Source organism: Microcaecilia unicolor, chromosome 3, assembly GCF_901765095.1.
Source record: "Microcaecilia unicolor chromosome 3, aMicUni1.1, whole genome shotgun sequence".
Classification (NCBI taxonomy): Eukaryota; Metazoa; Chordata; class Amphibia; order Gymnophiona; family Siphonopidae; genus Microcaecilia; species Microcaecilia unicolor.
In genome coordinates, this window is record NC_044033.1 from 250,134,250 (window position 1) to 250,153,514 (window position 19,265).

At 45.5% G+C, this 19,265-nt stretch overlaps 1 protein-coding gene across 2 annotated transcripts; it reads left to right on the forward strand.

The window, feature by feature from the left end:
• The first annotated feature begins 5,792 nt into the window (after positions 1-5,792).
• Positions 5,793-19,035, forward strand: LOC115466480 (serine/threonine-protein kinase SBK2-like). 2 transcript variants are annotated; one of them, XM_030197730.1, is made up of 4 exons: positions 5,793-5,951; positions 16,840-17,019; positions 17,622-17,824; positions 18,205-19,035. In XM_030197730.1, exons 2-4 carry the CDS (start codon positions 16,851-16,853, stop codon positions 18,763-18,765), a joined length of 933 nt encoding a protein of 310 aa, XP_030053590.1. In that variant the 5' UTR covers positions 5,793-5,951; positions 16,840-16,850; the 3' UTR covers positions 18,766-19,035. The 2 variants fall into 2 exon arrangements, with proteins under 2 accessions (XP_030053590.1, XP_030053591.1); XM_030197731.1 differs by having other exon boundaries at positions 5,793-5,911.
• Positions 19,036-19,265: the final 230 nt, after the last annotated feature.

Sequence of the window (19,265 nt, forward strand, 5' to 3'; positions counted from 1 at the left end):
TGCTGAGAGTTGGGCAGGTTCTGTAAATACATATTCTTTCCCCTCAAGTCTTACTATGCACTTGCAGGGGTATCTTAAAAAATAGGTACCCCCAAGTGCAAAACTTCCGGCTTAAGGAGCAAAAACTGTTTCCTCCGCCGTCTAGTCTCCTTAGAGACATCAGGAAAAAGTAATGTATTAAAACCTAAAAAAGGTTTATCTTTATTACGGAAAAATAGACGGAAGATCCAGTTCTTGTCCGGCAATAATGCAATTGTGGCCACTAATGTGGCGGCTGTTGCCAATTCCGTATTGGAAGATTCAAGCAAAAGAGAAACATCTATAGGTTGTTCATTTACAGGATTCGAGTCTTTCTCTGGAATATAGTAGACTTGAGAAAATGGTGGCAGATTCTGATCCGGTATATTCAAAACTTCATGTAGATAACGTTTCAACATCTCTAGAGGAAGTATATTTGGTAATCGAGGAAAATTGACGAATCTCAAATTGTAACTTTTCATATGATTCTCAAATACTTCCATTCTTTGCCTAAGAGTCGTCAAGTCTTTTACCATTGCTGGTTGTAATGTCTCCAATTTTACAATCCTTTGATCCATCTTATCTACTTTATCATCTAAGGCTTTTACTTCTTCCTCTTTCTTTTTCAAAGCATTTTCCAGGGAATTTACTCTAGGTGCAATATCATTAATCTGCTTAATAAATGTTTGTCCCAAAGTAGACATTAAGTCCCACAGTACTTCAAGTGGTACCTCCTTTGGTTTTACTACCAGTTCTTTGGGAAGTTCGTACCTTGCAGAAGGCTGTCCAATTATCTCAGCTTGCTCCTCAGCTTCTCTCCTCTCGATCTGTGGCGCTTCTTTGGGCAAACTGCCCTCCATTCCTTCCACTGTTGTGATTAGACTCTCCTGCCAACGCTCCTCTGAGTCCTTCACTCCCCGTTGGGGCGACCCTGTCGGTTCCAGCAGGAAAGAGCTAGCACCAATCGGTTGAGGAGGAGGAGTGTGCATGACGGGCTCAGCGTAGTATCGAGTCTGGGGGAAGCTGTAGTCTCCCAATTGCCAGCGTTCCGTACCGGAGGCATTCCGCCACTTTGGTCGAGTCCTGGAGCTCGCACATACCGATCCATAGGACCAGGTAACGGGGAAGATAGCGAGGAGGCTCTGGCCACAGTTTTCCCTCGACATTTAGGCATAGTAACAGGAGGAGCGTGATACTCAGCGTCCTATCAGAGCACAGCCATCTTGGATCTCTGTCGGATAGCAGATCTTTTTAGAAACCCATCCATCTCTCTGTCTCTCGGAGACTGTTGGGATGCACCAGCGGGAATGAGGTAAGAGATTCCACTTTTCCACATGTTCTGAGATGACAGGAGGGCTGAATGGCTCATTCAGTTTCCAGCTGTGGACTGGTGGGATCAAAGGCAAGTTGGTTCAGATGACAGCCTGCAAGAAACATTAAGTACATAAGTATTGCCACACTTGGACAGACCAAAGGTCCATCAAGCCCAGCATCCTGTTTCCAACACTGGCCAATCCAGGTCACAAATACCTGGCAAGATCCCGAAAAAGTACAAAACATTTTATGCTGCTTATCCCAGAAATAAGCAGTGGATTTTCCCCAAGACAATTTAATAATGGACTATGGACTTTTCCTTTAGGAAGCTGGCCAGACCTTTTTTAAACCCCGCTAAGCTAACTGCCATTACCACATTCTCTAGAAACGAATTCCAGAGTTTAATTCCACGTTGACTGAAGAAAAATCCCAGAGGTGAGGGTGAAGAAGAGAGAGACTGGAGGCACCTTTTAGCAGAGACTCTTGGTCAACACCAGGGAATAATAAACCGATAAATCTCTGAATCACAATGGAGGTTGTGAGTTAATGGTCCTCCCTCATCCAGTGATGATCTCATGATAGCTTAGATTTGTTAGGGATCACAAATGTATTACAATCAAACTTATTTAGCTTTTGTTTACATTCAAGAAAAATATGATACCGTCAGATAATTAATTATAACACTTTAACATGTTAGGAATAATTGTGTGTTTGCCATGAAGCTAGGCTAGAGAATTGGTTATGTTGAAACATATAAGACAGACGGAAACACTAAAAACCCTTTAGTGTCCAATGTTCCCGTACTAAGCCATATGGGAACAGATTGATGGGAACATTGGACACTAAAGGGTTAATTTATTGTCTTTTGATAAGATATGTACTTAAGAGAGAAGCCTTTAGTAATTTACGGAATTGTAAACCATTTGTTGCCTTTTTGGCATTTTGATTGAGTATTATTTAATTATTATTATTATTATTATTATTTTGTATATTGCATTCCAGTTCTAGTATTATAAAACCCTTTGGCGTAAATGCAGTATTCAAATAAATAAATCAAGTCATTGGCCCACGGGCTATGCATTGAAGAACACTGGTCTAGAAAGTTTCAATAAATTGCCTCGGATTTTAAGACCCTTCTCTGCACCACGCCGTCTGTCCTCTTCCCGAACCCCATGGGGACATGGACACCACTGATTAAGAACCCCTGAAAATATTTCCACAGTGCCACTGGTTCCATTTGCTTTGGAAATGGACAGAGTTTGATCTTTTTTTCAACTTAGAGGGACATTAATCTTGGTCTTGAAATTGATCCTGTTGTCTGGGAGCTCAGTTCCTCCTATGATTTCCTTGCATGTTTGATAAGTATTGAGGGCCAGAAGACCTAAAATCTTTCCTTTGAGGTAAAATTACTACTATTTCTAGGATTGCTGTAGGAGAGGACGAGACACCGTAGTCGCTAAGGTGGTTAGCTTAGCAGGGTTTAAGAAAGGTCTGGACTGCTTCCTAAAGGAAAAGTCCATAGACCGTTATTATAATGACTTGAGGAAAATCCACTGCTTATTTCTGGGATAAGCAGCATAAAATGTTTTGTACTTTTTTGGGATCTTGTGACCTGGATTGGCCACCGTTAGAAACAGGATGCTGGGCTTGATGGACCTTTGGTCTGTCCCAGTGTGGCAATACTTATGTACTTATGGTTGAACTCTATGAATATTAATTTGTATTTTTCAGATACAATAGACAACAAATGAGAAGCTTTTCTCGACACTTTAGTTATGAAACCAGGTTCCATATTGCAAACACTTTACATCGTTTTCATTAGATGTCGTCCTAGGTGTTTGCGTGAAGCGTTACCGGTTGTTCAGTTTTTGAGAATTTGCAGGGTTCGTTCAACAGAAGACTAATTTTTTCATCATGCTCAAGAGTTAAAACAACAATTAAAGAACAGGTGGGTACCCTTAGAAAGTTATACGCCAGGCATTTCTGAGAGCCCCGTATGCCCGGAGACCATGATTATTACAGGAGCCATCTCGTGACAGGATGGAACAAATTTGTCTGTGGATTAGGTTACTCCAATTTGGTTTAACAGATATCACATGGAACCAAGAAAACATTGGCATGTTTTGTTCTAGAGGGAACGAGCAGAGAGTGGGGTGAGTGAGGGGCTTGTGGTGGATTTTTCTCTTTGAAAAAGTTAGCAACCTTACATTGGACAGAGGGGACAAAAGAAGGTAAGAGCTGTGAAGGTTAAAAAACTGATTCCTCTGTTGTCTTGAGGAAAATTGAAAGAATTAGAGAATAGTCCGTGGAAAGCAGCCAGGTCTGCTTTTGTTTCAGTGGTCTAATGAAAGACGTGACCCCTTCTTTCCATGGACCAGAGCGACATAAGATATTTTTATCCAGATAGGAACCAATTAGTCTTTCAGCGGGGCATGGAATGCACGAGGGTTATAATATATGACTTCATGAAAGGAAACAGAAATTCAACCCTACTAGTCTCTTGGCTTTCCCTGACCAAGTAACGAAGCCAGAAATGGGCACACCGAACTCTGGGGGTATCATTATTATGGCAAAATGAACCCCAAGGTTTGCAACATTAGTATTGTTATTGTCAGGAGGAGTGGAGTGGGGGTAGCCAGGACCACACCATCCTGTTCAGGTTGACTGGGAGTGATGTGGGAACACAAACGTCAGGTGTTGCCCAAAGAAATAGTGGGGTCAAAGGATTCAAATAATAAATAACTGTCGGTGGTTAATACTGTCAAATCAACATGATTATATTAACAGGCTTTTCTTACCAAGAGTGAGTTTGTTTTAAAAAATAATAGGACTAGGGGATATGCAATGAAGCTACAAAGTAGTAAATTTAAATATGAATCAGAGAAAAGTTTTCTTCACTCAACGTGTAGTTAAACTCTGGAATTCGTTGCCAGAGAATGTGGTAAAGGCGGTTAGCTTAGTGGGGTTTTAAAAAGGTCTGGAAGGCTTCGTAAAGGAAAAGTCCATAGACCATTATTAAATTGACTTGGGGAAAATCCACTGCTTATTTCTGGGATAAGCAGCATAAAATGTATTGAACTTTTTTGGGATCTTGCCAGGTATTTGTGACCTGGATTGGCCACTCTTGGAAACAGGAGGCTGGGCTTGAGGGACCTTTGGTCTGTCCCAGTATGGCAATAGTTATGTACTTATGTAGGACCTTGAATGGGAGATATTCAAAGAAATGGTGACGCAACTGGCATGAAGTTATGGTGGCAAGGGGGGGTGTCCGGATCCTTCTCACTCCTCCTTCCTGTCCTCACACTTTTTCACTTATGTAGTGCCAGACCAGGGTCTTCTTTCCACCTCCCCTTGCCGGACACCAGGTGTCGCTTTGGCTCCACACCACGCTTGCCATGTCTACAAGAGAGGATTTCCATGGCAGCTGATAACCTCAGCTCTCCTGAATTTTCAAGCATCCTGGGCCCGGATCATCCCCAGAGTACTGGGTTTCACGGCCTCTGCATTCCGCTCTTGAGAGACTGAGAAAAGGAAGAGTCAGGGCACGGCAGATGGCTGTCCTCAGCAGTTTAGCTAGATGCCACAGGGCTGTCCCTGCAGAGAAAGAATTAGCCACACTTTCTGGCCAATTAAGGAAATGAATGGACGCCAACAGATCTCACTGGCCCGTCCTTGGTCATCTCTTAGGAAAAGAGGGAACCAAGGTCTTGGCAACTGAATGGACTTTTGCACACACCCAGCTGTGTCACCGCTGTCATTGCTTCTGAACAGATCTGGGGACAGGTCTGGGCATCTGTTGTAACTTAAACCCTGGCAAAGCAGAGTTCTTGAATGAAGTCTCCCTGCTTATCCACTTAAATAGAAAAATAAACGTCAACAAATGTGCCCTGGGCAAGACCTCTTCGATGAGGTTAAGCTCTGATGTATACAACAGCGGCTTTACGGGACTAAGCCACCCCGCTTGGCTGGTCTCCTGCCATCTGGGCACACAGCTAGGGTCACTGTCTCAAGCTGACACACTGATGCATGGTGGGAGTTGTAGTTCTGAGTAACGTTTCAGCATGCAGTGGGTTAAACCCAGAACTGGGCTACGCCGACCCTATCTATGACTGATAATTTTAAGATCAGACTAACCCTTGAAATTTGGTCACAAATGTTAGTCCGGTCTAGTTTTAGAAAAGGAATCTTTTTTCATCGGAGTGAATGGGGAAAGAGTGAGTTCTAATCCCTGACTGCGAATGAGATGAAGAGAATTTAATTAGGGGATCAGGGGATGACCTCCGGTGACAGTTCCTGAGGTGGGGAGTGCTGGTAGATTATGATCCTTGTATGTAAGGGTTTGGGTGAGGGAGGAGCTGATTTTTGGACTGGTCCCAGGGCTCAGCTGGCAATGGGCCAAGCTACAGATACCCACATATATACACACACATGTGGCATTATAACTCAAAGCCAGACCGAGACACGAGCAAGCCAGAGAGGTGCAAGAGCCCTGACAGTGAAAGAGACGACCCATTTCAGCGCTGTATCGGCCAGGGAAAAGAACACCAGAGGTCCATCTGACCCAGCTGTCTGCTTGCAGGTTAACAAGCTCTCTCTACAAATTCTCACCCTCTGAAGTGGTAAGTGCTGGGAGCTTATAATGGGCAAAGGTAAAATGCCCCCCCCCCCCCCAATGCAGATGCCAGGGAGGCTGGTATCAAGTGGAACATCTAATTACAAGCCAGTCGCACTCTGGCAGAAAGCTCTGCAGCCTCTCGGCTTCGTTCGGCGCGAAAGGAACCCCCTCCCCCAACCCAGCAGATCCCCAGAGGAACCAAGGTGAAGTTAAATCAAGCATCTCGTTTTTGCAAAAAAATTGGATATGCTTTTTTTAAATATCAGTTTGTCCTGCAAATCGGACCCAATACAATGAGAGGAGGATGTTTCTGTCCCAAGCTTTACCCATCAATGCCCACCACTGAGGATCATCTGTGCCTCTCCCAGGCTTTACTCTCTCACTCCCCCACCACTGAGGATCCTCTGTGCCCCTCCCAGGCTTTACCCCTCACTCCCCCACCACTGAGGATCCTCTGTGCCCCTCCCAGGCTTTATCCCTCACTCCCCCACCACTGAGGATCCTCTGTGCCCCTCCCAGGCTTTACCCCTCACTCCCCCACCACAGAGGATCCTCTGTGCCCCTCCCAGGCTTTACCCCTCACTCCCCCACCACTGAGGATCCTCTGTGCCCCTCCCAGGCTTTACCCCTCACTCCCCCACCACTGAGGATCCTCTGTGCCCCTCCCAGACTTTACCCCTCACTCCCTCACCACTGAGGATCCTCTGTGCTCTTCTCACACTTTACCCGAGCAAGAGCAATATTCTAAGAAGTAGAAACTAGTATTCAAAAGCCATTTACCCTGGTAAAAGAAGTCTGAGTGTTATGGACCCATGACCTGACTTGGACTCATTGTTTCGCAGCACACCGACTTTTAGTGCCATTAGAAGGAGGATGTTTTTAGGTCAGAGAGAGCTATGACACATTTAGATTGCATTTTCAGATCTACCTGTGGTGTTTTCCCTTGCAGGCGCCAGTGGCTGTGGCTACTCTGTCCCAGCAGTAATTTCCAAAGTGAAAGGGTCTGTGGCAGGTTCCAAACTGCCATTTTCATAAATAGGAAAGTCACTCCCTCCAGTTTTGAGCGGAGTGAACTTTTTATCTCTCTCTCATTTTTAGACCCAGAGGAGGAGGGAGGAGAGCCACATATCATGGCTTTGTGATCACAGTATCCTGGGAGTACTGGCCTGGCTGTTTTACCTGCCAGGTTAGATGGTCCAAATTGCTTATTTTCCAGGTTACTGCAGAAAGAAAATGGCATCAGAAGCTCAGGCTATGTTCCTCTGGTAACTCATAGCATGAGAGAGAGCACACAGGCCAGCCTTTTGGTTATCTGAAAGTACCATAAAAGCTATGCAAATATAGCAAACACAGGAAAACAAACTCACACAGCTCTTCTGTAAAGGCAGTTAGCTTAGCAGAGTCTAAAAAAGGTTTAGACGGCTTCCTAAAGGAAAAGCCCATAGACCATTATTAAATTGGAGTTTGACAATAACGCATGAGAGAACAGAAAATCACAAGAAGCAGCAGTTTGGTGATAATCCCTTTACTGACGATGAAAACGGTCACTGGATATGAAAATTGGCCAAAGCAGCCATATTTTGGCAAATAGCTGCATCAGGGACCTGAATTCACAGCAAAAGAGACTTTCGGCAATGTTTTACAACATTTGCATAGCTTCAAAATACTTTGCAATTGTTTACACATTTCGTATGATCTTTGAAAACACAATAGTATAATAGGTTTTTTTCTTAGTTAATTTATAATTTGTGTTCAAAGTGTCCTCCTTCAACCGTGACATATTCACGAAGTCTTGGACGCCACTTGAGCTTATCAACATTCGTTCATTATCATTTAATAGATTTAATATACTGCCTTTTTGGGGAGTCAAATGAAAGCGGTTTACATTAAAATGAACAGAAATTAAAAGCAGAACTCCATAATACGGTAGGAAAGAGAAAATCAACCAAAGGAGTAAACAAAATATATACACATTCATACACAGACTGTGATCTCATCACTGGACACCGCCGTGCTCCCACTTCCCAGAAAGAATTTAATTCTGGGGTTTCATTCATTAAGAGCTCAACAGTTTTACGAGCTCATGGGCCGATGATCAGAAGCAAACGCAGGCGCTAGAGGCTGTTAGCACCATACTAGCGCCTGTGTTTGCTACCGCCCCATGATCAGAGCCCCCGAGCGCGTGAAACAACACACTTGCAGGCTCTGAACACAACTGGCATGCAAATGCATGCAAAACAGGGCTCTTAGCATAGGTAGCATGCAAATGCATGCTAAATGTATTCAAACCCAATAATCAGCGAGCATCGGGCCAAACACTGGTGTGCTGTCCGTGGCAAAGCCTACGCCAGCTCGGAGCTGGCATTAAGGTTTGCAGACCATTGGGGAGGAATGATGAGCCCTGTCCAGCATGCATTTCCATGCTAGTAGGCCCCCCATTCCTCCCAATGCAGCAGCCCCCCCCCTACAGGAGCAGTAACCCCAATCGACCCCACCCCCAGACACAGGCTCACCAGGGCTCTATTTGGGGGATGCTAAGGGGGATTAGGGGGCTGGAGACCCACCGGATCTTCAGCCCCTCATGAACTTGGGTCGGGGGTACTAGGCCACCAGGGTCATGCTGTTTGGGGTCTGGTGGTTCCATGGACCTCCGGCCCCTGTGTTTGACAGGTCTGGGCTCTTGACAGCCCAGACCTGTCAAACAAGTGCGGGAGGAATCCTCCCGCACTTTACCCTATGATCAGAGAGAATTGCATGCTTAAATCTGCATGCTATTATCTCCAATCATAGGGGCGGTAAAGCCTCACGCTGTTCCAGCGCTCTTTTTAGAACACTGTTTCGAACAGCATGGGCCTTTCGATCATCTGCCCATCAATGCGCTGGAGTGCCAGCCTGTTGAAAAATAAAGGACCCAGTTTACTAAAGCTACACTGTAGGTGCGCAAACTTTTTAGCACGTGCTAATGATAAACACCCGTTATATCCCTATGGGTGTCCCTATCAGTGTGCTGTAATTTTTAGCGTGCGCTAAAAGGTTTGCGTGCTTACAGCACAGCTTATAGACAGGACCAAAAATATTTATGTTTATTGAATATTCGATAACCAAATTCCAAAGAGATTGAGTCTTGATGATTTAAACTCCCCAAATCAAAATACAGTACATGAAAAGTACGCCACTATCAAGGCAATTGCAAATCAATCAAACTAAAAAAGGTTTGGATGGCTTCCTAAAGGAAAAGTCCATAGACTATTATTAAATTGGACTTGGGGAAAATCCACTATTTCTGGGATAACCAGCATAAAATGTTTTGTACTTTGTTAGGATCTTGCCAGGTATTTGTGACCTGGATTGGCTGCTGTTGGAAACAGGATGCTGGGCTTGATGGTCCTTTGGTCTGTCCCAGTATGGCAATACTCATGTACTTATGTAAGGCCTGAAGCATCTAGGGCTCTTCAGCTTGGAGAAGAGATGGCTGAGGGGAGATATGATAGAGGGCTATAAAATAATGAGTGTAGTGGAATGGGTAGACGTGAAGCATCTGTTTACGCTTTCCAAAAATACTAGGACTAGGGAGCATATGATGAAGCTGCAAAGTAGTAAATTTAATACGAATCAGAGAAAATCTTTCTTCATTCAATGTGTAATTCAACTCTGGAATTCGTTGCCAGAAAATGTGGTAAAGGCGGTTAGCTTAGCAGGGTTTAAAAAAGGTTTGGACAGCTTCCTAAAGGAAAAGTCCACAGACCATTATTAAATTGGACTTGGGGAAAATCCACTATTTCTGGGATAAGCAGCATAAAATGTTTTGTACTTTTTTTGGATCTTGCCAGGTATTTGTGACCTGGATTGGCCACTGTTGGAAACAGGATGCTGTACTTAATGGACCTTTGGTCTGTCCCAGTATGGCAATACTTATGTACTTAGAAATACAAATAAATCGGCAAGATTGTACCTAACCTTCACGTCCTCCCACACAGGGCCGTGCCAACACGGTAAGCGAGGTAAGCATGGCAGGAGGGTGCCATCCTCTGGGGGGCGCCCCGCCGCACCATGCTTACCTCGCCCTCTTCTCCCCAGATCCTTTTCCTTTTTTTTTTGTTTAAATTTACCTCTGTCCGGCGGCAGCGTAGCATTAGTGAGGAGGCGGCGCTCCCCGCCCCGACGTGTCAGTCTTCCCTTTGTTCAGTTCCACCTTCTTCTGACATCAGAAATGACGTCAGAAGAAGGCGGGCCACTGAGCGAAGGGAAGACTGACACGTTGGGGTGGGGGAGCGCCGCCTCCTTCTCACTAATGCTACGCTGCCGCCGGCAGAGGTAAATTTAAACAAAAAAAAAAAGGAAAAGGATCTGGGGAGAAGAGGGCGGGTAATGTAGCGATCGTTTTCGGGGGGAGGGGGGCCGGGCCGGGCCAACTGCAGGGGGGCGCCGGAGACCCTAGGCACGGCCCTGCTCCCACAAAACCAACGTAAACGTCCAGACTACTGATACACAACTAATGTTTAATCCCAAAAAATGCAGGGTCATGCACTTGGGTCGCAAAAATCTGAGGGAATGGTACAGTATAGAGGGTGAAGTGCTTCAGTATGCGAAGGAAGAGCGGGACTTGGGGGTGATTGTGTCTGATGACCTTAAAGCTTTCAAACAGGTAGAAAAAGCGACGGCCAAAGCCAGAAGGATGCTTGGGTGCATAAAGAGAGGCATGACCAGCAGGAAAAAGGAGGTGATAGTGCCATTGTATAAGTCTCTGGTGAGGCCCCATTTGGAGTACTGCGTGCAGTTCTGGAGACCGCACCTACGGAAAGATATAAACAGGATGGAGTCGGTCCAGAGGGCGGCTACGAAACTAGTAAACGGTCTTGAATGCAAAAATTATAGGGACAGACTTATGAACCTCAACATGTATACGCTGGAAGAGAGGAGGGAGAGAGGAGACATGATAGAAATGTTTAAATATCTCAGGGGCATTTATGTACAGGAAGAGAGACTTTTTCAAATGAAGGAGAGCTCTGGAATGAGGGGGCATATGACAAAGTTAATAGGGAGTAACCTAAGAAAGTATTGTTTCACAGAAAGGGTGGTGGAGGCGTGGAATGGCCTCCCGGTGGAGGTGGTGGAGTCTAAAACTGTTCCAGAATTTTAAAAGGCATGGGATAAGCATGTGGGATCGCTTAGGAACAGGTAGAATTGGGGGTTACAGAGGATGGGCAGACTGGATGGGTCATATGACCTTTGTCTGCCGTCATGTTTCTAAAAACGGCCAACAACAATGCAAACCTTTTACCGTCCAATCCGCCCCATGCAAACTGTAAATGCGGACTGCGTAATCTCTAATCAATTATACTGTGCGCTCTGTATTCAATTACTCCGGAATCTGGAACCTTCTCTCCGGAACCATGTAAGCCAGATCGAACCTACCAATAGGTGGGAAAATGTGGGATACAAATGCAATAAATAAATACATAAATAAAAAGTATAAAATAAAATCAAGATTAGAAACAATAAAGGTTTAAACTCATTCCACATAGCGGGTGGTTGGCAGCTCAACTGGATTCAAGTATATTAGAGCCAAATGCCAGCTCAAAAAAAATGAGCTTTCGGGGGTGCTTTTTTTTTTTTTGGGTACTGTAGAGCATTGGCTTTCAAACCTGTCCCGGGGAGCCACCAGCCATGAGAGAGATCAGCATCCCCGCTACCTCCACCGCATGCAAATATCCTGAAAACCTAATTTGCATACAAGGAAGGCAGCAGGGGTGCATATTCATTAGGGATATCCTGAAAACCTGATTGGCTGACAGCCCCCCAGGACAGGCCTTTATGTTTCAACAATTTTTTATTGATGAGGTCACATGGTATACAATTCCATCTCAGTCAATATAAATCGTATAACAGCAAAGTCTAGTACATATTACTAAACCTGAAATGTCCATCATCAATGTTTTCCAAACTTTTCTCCCCTATCCCTTCCTTCTTGTCTACTCCTATATCTATAATGTGTACATGTATAATTACTGTGCAGTTGCATAACTATTAACAATAAACTTTTATATGAAACTCCAATATTTATAACTCGTGTTTTACTCAGTGTATTATCCCAACAGTATTTACTGGTGGGTACTCTTGATGTGCTCCTTCAAAGGATTGTTCTCCTATCTAATAATACACATGTCCCTCTATTATGCATTGAACATTACCCTTCCCACTCCTATACCCCCCTCCCCCCAACCTCCCTCCCCCTCTACTCACATAAAATGTTCTCTACACATCATGGTTAGTTACCTCTACCTCTGCACATGCTATTACTACCAGAGTGTAAAATATTGGTCTTGCTTCTTTTGGCACTGTGCTCCTCTTATAATAGGGGCAGATTATTGAGCACTGCGCTTGTCGCTTTATGTTTTTATGTGAGATACTGTGTAAATATCTGTTCCAAATTGAAATAAAGGCTTTTCTTTTCTTTGGGGTGCCGCGTGCCACTCTAGCCTCCCATAACATCAACTCATGAAATTTATTCCTCCAAAACCAGATGGTGGGTGGTTTCACTTGCATCCAATGCCTCAGTATACTTTTTTCCCCAACTGCGTATGCCTTACCCAGTAATAGATCCATGTTCTTGTCTGATAGCTCATAGGCCCCCCTTTTGTTTAATAACACCCCTCTCCACGAGGGAATTAGTCTGTGGCCTATGAGAGTCTCAAGGTAATTATGGATCCTTTTCCAGAATATTTTCACTTTGATACAACTCCAAAATGCATGCAGAAGTGTATTTCTCCCTCGTCTACATTTTACACACTGAGCATCCAGTGCACAGCCAGCTCTTGCTGCCTGTGTTTGTGCCATGTATCCCCTATGTAATATCCTATACTGGCTGTCCTGTAGCTCTGCCCCGCTAACTTGCCTGGGGATATCTTTTATCAATTTTGCAAAATTTACTCCCTTCAATTCATATCCCAGGTCTTTGCTCCAAGCCTCTATGAGTGCTCCATAGTTTCGGGGCGGACAGAGCGACAGCAGGGCCCGGTGCAAACTAGATATGGATACGTGACCATGTGCATCCCCTTTTAAGAATTCTCTGAGTTTTTGTCCTAATTTTGTGCCCAATGCCTCTTGATCTAAGCTGTACCAATAGTGATGTAATTGTCTGTATGTAAAGTGATCTTTGTTAGTTAGAGAAAGTCTCTGCCTTAGGTCTTGAAATGTATACAAACCTCCTTCCTCATTTACTATGTGTTCCATTAGGCTGATTCCCATGTCTGCCCATGTCTTAATTAACCTAGCCTCCAGTCCAGGTGGAAAATCTCCATTCCCCCGGAGCGGATGCTGATCGCTAATATTTGGGTTTTGATTCCAAACTGTCATAAGAAAGCGCCAGACCTGTCTTAAAGGTAGTAACAGAATACTTTTCTTGCATGTTGGCGGTAAACTTTGTGATTGGGCCTGTATTAGAAAGTTTACATGCCAAGGGCGATATTGTGCCTGTTCCCAACTGACTGGAGTAAATTGCTCTGTATTAAGTATCCAATCCCGAAGGTGCCTCAGTAGACATGCTTGATTGTACCGTCGAAGATTTGGGAGACCCAATCCTCCCTGCTCCCAGTTATCATATAAATATTCTAATCGCATCTTTGATTTCCCCCCCCCCCCCCCCCCCCCCCCCCCCATAAGAATTTCCTACATATGCTATTCAATTTCCGGACATCTCTTCGTAATAAGTGTATTGGCATAACTTGTAAAATGTAAAGCCATCTTGGGAATAATATCATTTTAAATAAGTTGATTCTGCCCATCAATGACAAAGGCAGATGGTTCCATTGCTCCAAGGAGGATCCTGTATCCCGTAACAAGTTCTCTATATTTAGTTGGTATAATTTATCTACATCCATGGACAGTCTCACTCCTAAATAACGAAAAGACTCACCTGCCCATTTTAAAGGCACCCTTTCTAGCCAATTCCCCTCTTGCCACTCCTGTCTTTGTAATGCTTCAGACTTTTCTAAATTTAATTTGAAGCCAGAAAAATCTCCATACTCTTCCATACATTCCAAAAGAGCAGGCAGTGAGGTGTTGGGTTGGGTCACATGAACTAGCAAGTCATCGGCAAAAGCTGCAATTTTGAAAATATTATCGCCTATTTTTACCCCCTGTATGTCTGGTGTCCGCTGAATATCTCTAATCAGGGGGTCTAATGTTAAAATGAATAATAAAGGCGAAAGTGGGCATCCTTGCCTGATGCCACGAAATATAGATAAGGGGGGAGGGAGATAGTATACCATTGGCCCATATCTGTGCTAGTGGTTGATAGTAAAGCGCCCGAATCGCCTCTTGAAAGAACCCACTTATCCCATAGGCTTCTAGTGTCCCAAACAAAAAGTCCCAGACCACTCTATCAAAAGCCTTCTCGGCATCAAAACTGACTAGCACCGATGGGATGTCTTGATTTGACACTGCCTCTAATGTTGTAAGTATCCTTCGTACATTTTTCGTAATATTTCTACCCTGTTCAAATCCTACCTGAGATTCCTCTATTATATCTGGCAGTATCCTAGAGAGTCGATTCGCTAAAACCTTGGCATATAGCTTAGCTTCATAATTGAGCAACGAAATCGGTCTATATGATTCTGGTTTCATTACATCTCTTCCCGGCTTTGGTAGTACTATGATCTGCGCCAGGCGTAGTGATGCCGCATTTGTTGCTCCCGTGCTAGAACATTAAACATTTCTGTCAAAGGTGGCACCACTTCTTCCCTCATCATTTTATAAAACTTTCGGGAGTGCTTTAAATTTAACAAAAGAGATTTCCATACAGTGATGAAGAGATAAATTATTCCAAAGAGAAGGGGCCAAGAAAAAAACAAGCAGAATGACGAGTAGTTTCATATCGTGCGATTTTTGGTGATGGAGTCTATTAGAATCAAGAGAACGGAACCTCTGCTAAAGAAAACAAAAATTATGCATCATCTGCGGAAATCTTATCTTGTGTACATGTATTCAGCTCATCGCGGATAACAAACTAAAGAGGAACTAGGATTAAAACAGTCTTGAAAATTACAACAGACTTTTTAGTGCCTTTGATAAACCAAAAGCAGATCTAGACTTTGACAACAGAAATTAACCCCGTAAAGCCTAAATGATGCAGCAGCTGATCCAATGGCTGCAGATACAAACTAAAGAGAAAGAAAGGATCCCTGGGGCAACCCCATCATTCGACAGATAACTTTAACCAGTGAAGAGGAGCAGGTTTCATTCAGGATGGGGAGAAGGGGACAGTCGGGGCACACAGACACACACACCCCCATAGGGATCAGTAACTCAAGATGGGAAGGTAGGGACAGACAGACAGATGGACATAGATATCCCCCATGAGGATCACTGATTCAGGAGGGGGAGAGAGAGGTCAGGACAGACAGAGAGATAGATACCAGGGGCGTAGCCAGACCTCAAGGTGGGAGGGGGCCAGAGCCTAAGGTGGGGGGGGGGTCACATTTTGGTCGCCACCCCGCCACCGCTCCCTTCCGCTGCCTCAAATACCTTGGCTGGCAGGGGTCCCCAATCCCTGCCAGCTGAAGACTTCCTCCAGCACTGGTCTCTGGCGCAGCCGCATTGCCTGCCCAGCTCTCTCGTCCCCTCATATCTGGCATGGTCCTTTTAGTGAAAACGAGCATGCTCAATTTCACTAAATGGAGTGTGCCTGGCGTGAGGGGAAGAGAGAGCTGGGCAGGCAATGCAACAGCGCTGGAGACCAGCACTGGCCAAAGTAATCTGGCAGGGGTTGTGGACCCCCGCCAGCCAACCAGAGGCCCAGAGCAAATTGGTGGGGGGGGGGGGGGGGGCAAGCCTCCATGACCCCACCTAGCTACACCACACACACATCTACAGATATTCCCTGTAGGGTACACTGAAACTCATCCTGATCTTCCCACTGAACCCCTCGCTCTCCATTATAACGTATTCCAGATTCAGTTAGGACTTACCTTCCCCCAGAGTCATTCCCACCTCTGACTCCCCTCCATTCACAGGATACTCTTTACTCTGCTACAACCTGCAATCATTGTGCCACTCCACCTTACCTCTCCTCTCGCATCTCTCCATGCCTAAGTCGCTCTTAATGTCTGGCCTTCCCGTCCATCTCCAATTCTGGACTCTGCGCTTTCCACTTTGCTGCATCGTATGCTCGGAATGGGCTGGTGCATCTCTCTCTCTGGCCTTATTCAGAAACAGCCTATAAACTCTCCTTTCTGAGGTTACTCTTCCATTTTAATCCCTCTTCTTCTAATCATAACCTTATTAGTATATTCTTCCCCTCACCATAAGACAAGCAGTGGAGGTCATCGTAGGAAAATGCTCAATGAGGACCTACTTCCTCCTCCAGCTGGACAGAGCACCCCCAGGCTGAGCCCATATAGGATAGAAACCCAAGTCAGAAATTAGATATATCCCACTTCTAACACCAATCATTGTGTGACCTTGAGTGACCTGTTGGCCCACACCATAATATATATGATGCTCTGTGAGGAGCAGGGACACCATAGTATGAACATTGTACAGAGCAATGACCATGTACAATGTTGATACTATTGTAGGTCCTTTAGATCATCATATTTCTAGCTCTGCGCAACCAACACCTTCTACAAAGTTGAGGGGTAGTGGCTCATGAAGACAGTTCTGTAAGAACATGGGACTTGTCCTACTGGGTCAGACCAAGGTTCCATCTAGCCCAGTATCTTGTTTCCAGCAGTGGCAAGTCCAGGTCACAAGTACCTGGTTGAGTCCCAAACGCACTGGGGTATAATTCTAAGGCCATTTCACAAGCCCATTGAGTTCTTAGCTGTAGAGACCTGATACCCCCCCAGCCCATACATAATGGTTTGCTCAACCTCTATCCCCTCTCCCACTAGGGAACAGCTGGATGATGAACCAGAACTCTAGCCCTGAGGTGGTGGAGGTGCTGCAGGATATGATGGTGCTGACAGCCCAGAACTTGACCCGCATGGAGGTGACGGACCATTACCGAGTCATCAAGGAGCTTGGCAAAGGCAAATATGGAAAGGTGACACTGGTGACACATCGCCAGAGAGGTAATGCCAACAGGAGAGGGGACGAGAAAAGGAGGAGGGTGAGGAAGGATGAGTGTGAGGAGGAAGGTGAATGGGGATGGAAAGAGGTATGAGAGGAGGAAGGTGAAGGGGGATGGAAAGAGGTGTGGGAGAGGAGGAAGGTGAAGAGGAATGGAAAGAGGTGTGGGAGAGGAAGAAGATGGTTGAGGATAACAGGAAGGTGAAGGGGGATGGTAAGAGAAGAAGAAGATTGTTGAGGATGAGAGGAAGGTGAAGGAGGGATGGAAAAAGGTGTGAGGATGAAGGTGTAGGGGGTTGAAAGTGGTGTGAGAGAGGATAAATATTGTTGAGGATGAGAGAGAGGAAGGATAAGGGAGATAGAAATAAGTGTGGGAGATGGATAAGGAAAAGAGTGGAAGGGAGGCCAAGAGAGAGAAAGGAAAGGAAAGGAAAGGTGGGAGGTACAGAAAGAAGAACAGAGAGAGAGACAGACAGAGTTGTTGGTGGGTGACATGGAGAGGAAATAGAAAGGAAGACCAGGAGAGACAACTACTCAGATGGGAGAAGAAGGGGAGCATGTGTGATGTTTACTCCAATGACTCTCCTCCCCCTCTATTCTGCAGGAACCCCCATGGCACTGAAGCTCCTGCCTAAATGCAGCACTGACCTCCGCAATTTCCTGTATGAGTATTGCGTAGCCCTCCTCCTTTCGGCCCACCCCAACATTATCGGTATGTTTGGCATTGCCTTTGAGTCCGCACACCATTATGGGTTCCTCTATGAAGCTGCCCTACAGACCGACCTTATCTCCATCATTAAACCTAGGGTAAGTATAGGGCCCCAGTGACTCAGAAGCTCTGGAGAAAGTCCAGTAATCAGATTCAGATTGATGGAGACCCCTACTAGTTCAGCCAAGGAAGCTACTGCTTTTGCTTAATGATAGAGCCTTTACGTACAGTTGTAGTGCTGGGGGAATGGTTGGCCATCTCCATAGAGAGCAACACAGATGTCCACTGTCACCTTGTATAGGGTTTATTTATTTATTTGTATCCCCCATTTTCCCACCTATTTTCAGGCTCAATGTGGCTTACATAGTACCATAGAGGCATTTGCCAGTCCGGTAAAAGGCAATGGCATTTTTGAATGGTTGAACCCATGTCTACTGGTTCACTTACAATGTCCTCTTCCCATTGTCCTCTCTCTCAGGAAGGGATCCCAGAGGAGGCTGCCAAGCTGTGCACCAAACAACTGGTCAGTGCCTTGGAGTTCATCCACAGCCGTGGGCTGGTCTACCGAGATGTGAAACCGGAGAATGTTCTGCTCTTTGGCAAGGACTGCCAGTGTGTCAAGCTTACAGACTTCGGCCTAACTCGCCCCCGAGGCACTCGGCTGAAGCTGGTGTCTGGTGTTATACCATATACTGCGCCCGAGCTGAGCAACACCGCCAACAAGGAGGGACTGCCCATCGATGCCACTCTGGACTGCTGGGCTTTCGGTGTTCTCCTTTTCTGCCTTATCACTGGCTACTTCCCCTGGGAGAAGACCCTGCCGTCAGACCCCTTCTTCGATGATTTCGTAGTCTGGCAAGAGACGGGCAGCACCGAAGACCTGTCGCGGCACTGGAGAAAGTTGACTGTCGATGCTATGGACATGATGAAGGAACTGCTGGCCCTGAAGCCTTCAGAGAGAGGCCCAGTCAGCAAGGCGCTCCGTCACCTGGATTGTTCCTGGAGAGTGGACAACTGGAGAGTCATTGAAGGCCTCTGAGACCCCAACAGGTCATGGGTACCTTTCTCTACGAGAGCCATGTTTATAGATCCTGCCTGAGCCCAAGGAGCCTGGCTACTTCTGTTTCCACTTCGTAAAACTTAAGTTTGTAGAAAAGAGACGGCGGGACTTTTGCACCTTTCTCCTTTCAGGGGCTAAGTTTAAGGAACGCTGGAAAAGTCCAGCAGGAACGGGTTGGGTCAGTGGTTCCCAAACCTGGTCCTGGAGGCACCCCAGCCAGTCAGGTTTTCAGGATATCCACAATGAATATTCATGAGAGAGATCTGCTTGCACTACCTCCACTGCATGCAAATCTCTCATGAATATTCATTGTGGATATCCTGAAAATCTGATTGGCTGGGGTGCCGCCAGGCCCAGGTTTGAGAATCACTGGGTTGGGTATTACAACTAGTAAAGAGTTTCTAATCAGCTCCTAGTCCTTGGGATTTACCTTCTGGTGGGTCTATGTTGAAGAACTACAAGACCCAGCATGCAACAGA

Coding starts and splice junctions, on each gene's coding strand:
- LOC115466480 (XM_030197730.1), top strand. CDS start 16,851: ATGATGAACCAGAACTCTAGCCCTGAGGTGGTGGAGGTGCTGCAGGAT. Junction 17,020..17,621: donor GGTGACACATCGCCAGAGAG/GTAATGCCAACA, acceptor TCTATTCTGCAG/GAACCCCCATGGCACTGAAG. Junction 17,825..18,204: donor TCTCCATCATTAAACCTAGG/GTAAGTATAGGG, acceptor CCTCTCTCTCAG/GAAGGGATCCCAGAGGAGGC.